Source organism: Triticum dicoccoides, chromosome 2B, assembly GCF_002162155.2.
Source record: "Triticum dicoccoides isolate Atlit2015 ecotype Zavitan chromosome 2B, WEW_v2.0, whole genome shotgun sequence".
Taxonomy (NCBI): domain Eukaryota; kingdom Viridiplantae; phylum Streptophyta; class Magnoliopsida; order Poales; family Poaceae; genus Triticum; species Triticum dicoccoides.
The window spans coordinates 8,331,085-8,336,024 of NC_041383.1; the positions used below are offsets into that span (position 1 = coordinate 8,331,085).

Genomic DNA, 4,940 nt, shown 5'->3' on the forward strand with positions numbered 1-4,940 from the left:
AGAGAGAGAGAGAGAGAGAGAGAGTGCAACGTACAAAATTAAATGAACCTGCAAGATGTCCACATCATCAAGATCATGCAAACCTTTTATTTTTCATTTTCCATCATCAAGCAAATGCAAGCGGGGGGTCCGCTCTAACAAAAACAACTGGAAAAAACACAAAAATAGTTCTACCTCCCGTCCACACTGGAAGACACAGGGGAATGATTACTGAGGAAAACAAAGGAGAATGATGACTGAGGAAAAGGCAAGTATCGAATGGGAGTTAGGGCATGTACAATGGAGGCAGTACCATGCTAGAGCTACATGCATTGCAACAATCATGCAACGCACGGTGCAGTTTCACACATTTTATTGTGTCCTACAATGACTCCATCTTCACCAATTTTACTTGCACATAGCTAGGTGTTTTCTCACAGAGCACTCTCTCTCTTACCTTTCTATCTCGGAGGACCACACTTTTTCGCTGAAGAAGCTAGCTCCTCTGCAGGCTCCACCAAGCCTCTGCAAGGCATAGTCTTTTTCACCAATCTCCTCCACGACAGCATGCATCTTATGTGGAACCATGGGGCAGCTGTCCAAGCTAAACCATTGGCCATGCCCTTAGAGCATCTGCAACAGTTTGTATGTTCAATCATTGATACAAGTGTCCACGTCAGCAGCCAACAACATATCATACATGCTCTTCAATGGCGTCTATGTTAAATAATCAGGTGGGTCCACTAAATACAAAATAAATGAACAGGCTTGCCTCGGAGCTTGTGTCTGGAGCGTTGCTTCAGGTTCATATGATTTCATTCTCTCTCTTCTTTTATTATGTGCCATGTTATCAAAACAGTCTAAGTGGTAATTTAACCAACGATGATCATATCACTGTTGGAGATGCCCATAGAGGGGAAAGCGTGCAACGAAAACAACCCTCCTTTATGGCTTGACTCTTGCTTCTAAATCGCAGATCAAAAATACAACATAGGAGAAAAATGGCCCCTAGCACACTTCGTGGAAACGGACCAATAACACGCGTACAATGACAAAGGGGCCGATAATAGATGCGGGCCAAACCAGGGGCATAGCAACTCCCGACACAGTGACCAGCAATGTGGGAACAGGCGCTAGCATGGAAATTTTAGCATATTAGTTTGTGTGGTGGAAACTTAGATGTGACATAGCTAAATCTCATCTAGATGAGAATCATCAAATCTGAAAAAAGCAGTGCTACGCAGCCGATAATTATTGGGCCGATGCGTGCACGACACTAGGTAAGCACCGTTCGATTAAATCCTCCATAAATAAGGTACGTGAGGTCTTATCATCGTCCATGTGATGTCCATAAAACATTGTGTGTGAAGCTTTTCCGATCTGAAAAAAAAACTGGAGGGGTGTCGTACGATTTGTTTTTTTGACGCATACAACCACCAACTTTCATTTCGTCACTAGATTAAGCAAGTAAATTTATTATTTTAATACATGTCACTTTCATAGGGTAGAAAACTAATGATCTGAAAGAATATCACTTGTGATTCGTAAATAAATAAATAAATATCACTTGTGAGATTCTTTAATCATAAGACCTTATTTTCTTTGGGATTGTCAAATACGAAAATTTATGCTTCATAGCAACAATTCGCTCCCCATCCCTTCTACATGGAGATGCCAAAGGTCAGGCCTGAACCTTGAAGCGCCTCCTCGACGATCTTGTCCAGCCGCGCCGCCATCTCCGGCGTCATGTAGTTTTTCCAGTCGCCGACCGCTCCCTTCCTGAAGTATACGTCGTTGTTGACGCCCATCATGGCGCTGCTGCCATTCTTGTTCACCTCCGAGCTCTTGAGTTTCTCAAAGCTACAGAGCTGCACGATCTCCTGCACCACCCCTGCCTCCTCCTCTGCGCAAGAAAACGGGCACCCCATGAACGCAGCGAGATTCTTGGCGTTGCCTGTGGGGTCTTGCAGCATGTCCTCGTACCTGAGGAAGAGCACCTTCCCAGGCCTCCTCCGGCTCTCCTCCCAGTACTCGAGGGCGTGGCGCCACGGCGGTCCGGAGCTGCTCTGCCCCTCGCAGAAGAGCTCGAACGCCTCCTCGAACGTGGGCGAGGGAGACTCCAGGCCGAACTTCCGGCGCAGCATCGGCGCGATCTTGTTGTTGTAGATCCAGAAGGAGACCAGAGCGTCCTTTGGCTCCCGGCACACGTAGACGACCCGGCCGCATTCCGTTATGCGGCTGGGCAGGAGGGAGCAGGGGATGTGGGTTGCGAGCAGCCGGGGAGAAGGGAGCGCCATGGTCTCAGGCACGGGCCTGGTCTCGAGGAAGGCGACGCAGTCGTGCGGGTTGCGGTGGCATAGCGGGTGGTTGGAGTCGGACGGCAAGTGCGTGGCGCGGTTGAGCGTCGCAAAGGCGAGCGCCTTGAGCCAGGTGGTGCCGGACTTGGGGCAGCTGGCGAGGAAGACGTCGGTTGGCCTTGGCTCGAAGGATGCCTGAGCGGCGGCCATGCCCTTGAGGACGAACTCGCGGATCCAGAAGCCCCGGTAGTGGCGAGTAAGGTACACCGGGCACCGTGGGAGCGACGACATGATCTCCGACATGTCAGCCTGAGCCCGAGAGGCGGCCTCGTCGATTTCTTCCCCGGCTACGGCCTCGTCGATTTCTTCCCCGGCTACGGCGACGGTGAGAGCAGCATTCATGGCTTCTCTTTGGAGGCGGCAACTGGACGAGCCGGCGATCGAGAGTGGAGGAATGTCACGGCTTCAAGGGGGAAATACTCTCCTCTCTTATATATACATGTGGCAAAATTTAGAGATAGCAGACCACGCGCGCTATCCTCGTGCATGTTATTGTATGTACTACCAACCGTACCTACTCATCCCTAAACAAAGGGAGTGACGTCACTAGTAGAAAACAGGGCTTTCGTCCAGGCCAGTTTAGCCCATTAGTCCCGGTTCAATCCAGAACCGGGACCAATGGAGCTATTTGCCCCGGTTCGTGAGCCCAGGGGGCCGGCCGGGCCACGTGGGCCATTGGTCCCGGTTCGTCCGGACCTTTTGGTCCCGGTTGGTGGGACGAACCGGGACCAATGGTCCTGGGTCCTGGCCCACCACTATTGGTCCCGGTTGGTGGCATGAACCGGGACCAAAAGGGTTACCTTTAGTCCCGGTTCATTCCACCAACCGGGACCAATAGTGGTGCCTATATATAGCCCCTTGCGCAAGAGCAGAGCACACTGCTCTGTTTTTTCTGGCCGAGGGGGAGAGGGCTTGGTGGTGCTCTAGCTCACCTCCTATGCACACAAGGTGTTCGATGGAATGCCCGAGCCACACTACTTAAGGTTTCTCCTCTCCAGGCTCGACCGCCAAGCTTCATTTTCCTCAATATTTATCTAGGTTTAGCGGTCCGTCACGCCCCGTCCCCGTCTTCACCGCCGTCGATCACCCGCGCCGATCTCATCGCCGGCACCACCGTGGTGAGCCTCTTATTCTTATCTTCTTTCTGAAAGGAAAAATATTATTACTTGTTTGTTTAGATAGATACTTGTATTATTTTCTTACTTTTATTATTGCATCTTATATAGTGCGCCGATGGTTTTGGTATCCGCCCCCGTCGGCCCTCGTCCTGTCTATGATTCGGATGTGGTATATATTATCTTTTCATAACTATTGGTTCATTTATTGTTTATGAAAATTATGCCGACCAACGTGACATAGATTTTATTTATCTAGGAGGTTGTTGAACCGGAAATTCCAACCGACCCTATTGTCGAGAGGTTAAATTTAGTTGAAGAAGAAAATAATTTCTTGAAGGAAAAAATAAAAAAAACTTAAGGAGGAGAAGATGATATTGGAGTTGCATGTTGCGGATGTCGTCGATGATCACAAGATCAAGATGGATGCAATGCGCTTGAAGATGAGAAAGATTAGAAAATATGCTATTCATACCGAGGCTTGGTATCATTATGCCGTTGGATTAGTTGTTACCTTGGTTGCGATTATGATCGCATTTGTTTTCGCATTGAAATGTTTTACATAGTTTCAATGTATGGTTTAATTAATTTAGATGCTCTGCAGAGCTTTATGTTGTTAGATGAGAACTATGTATCTACTTTGGTTTTTATGTGATGATGAACTTCTATTAATTTGGTCACTTAATTATCTATTCATGATGTTCTGTAATGATTTTTGACACACTTAATTATATATAATGCACGCAGATGAACCGGTAATGGATGTACGGTGACAGACACACCTCCGAGTACATTAAGGGCGTGCATGATTTTCTCGAAGTGGCTGAGGCAAACAAGCAAAATGGTTTTATGTGTTGTCCATGCCCTATATGTGGGAATACGAAGTCTTACTCTGACCGGAAAATCCTTCACACCCACCTGCTTTACAAGGGTTTCATGCCACACTATAATGTTTGGACGAGGCACGGAGAAATAGGGGTTATGATGGAAGACGGCGAGGAAGAAGAGTACGATGACAACTATGTGCCCCCTGAATACGGTGATGCTACTGAACATCAAGATGCACCAGACGATGTGCACGATGGTGCTGCAACGGGCGAAGCTGCTGAAGATCAAGAGGAACCAGACGATGTGCCCGATGATGATGATCTCCGCCGGGTCATTGTCGATGCAAGGACACATGCGAAAGTCAAAAGGAGAAGCTGAAGTTCGATCGCATGTTAGAGGATTACAAAAAGGGGTTGTACCCCAATTGCGAAGATGGCAACACAAAGCTCGGTACCGTACTCGAATTGCTGCAGTGGAAGGCAGAGAATGCTGTGCCTGATAAAGGATTTGAGAAGCTACTAAAAATAATGAAGAAGAAGCTTCCAAAGGATAACAAATTGCCCGACAGTACATACGCAGCAAAGAAGGTCGTATGCCCTCTAGGATTGGAGGTTGAGAAGATACATACATGCCCTAATGACTGCATCCTCTACCGCGGTGC

At 48.1% G+C, this 4,940-nt stretch overlaps 1 protein-coding gene across 1 annotated transcript; it reads right to left on the bottom strand.

The window, feature by feature from the left end:
• Positions 1 to 1,409: 1,409 nt before the first annotated feature.
• On the bottom strand, positions 1,410 to 2,744 carry LOC119361718 (flavonol sulfotransferase-like). Its single transcript, XM_037626846.1, has one exon. It carries the CDS (start codon positions 2,676 to 2,678, stop codon positions 1,641 to 1,643), a length of 1,038 nt encoding a protein of 345 aa, XP_037482743.1. The 5' UTR covers positions 2,679 to 2,744; the 3' UTR covers positions 1,410 to 1,640.
• Between the last annotated feature and the right edge of the window lie 2,196 nt (positions 2,745 to 4,940).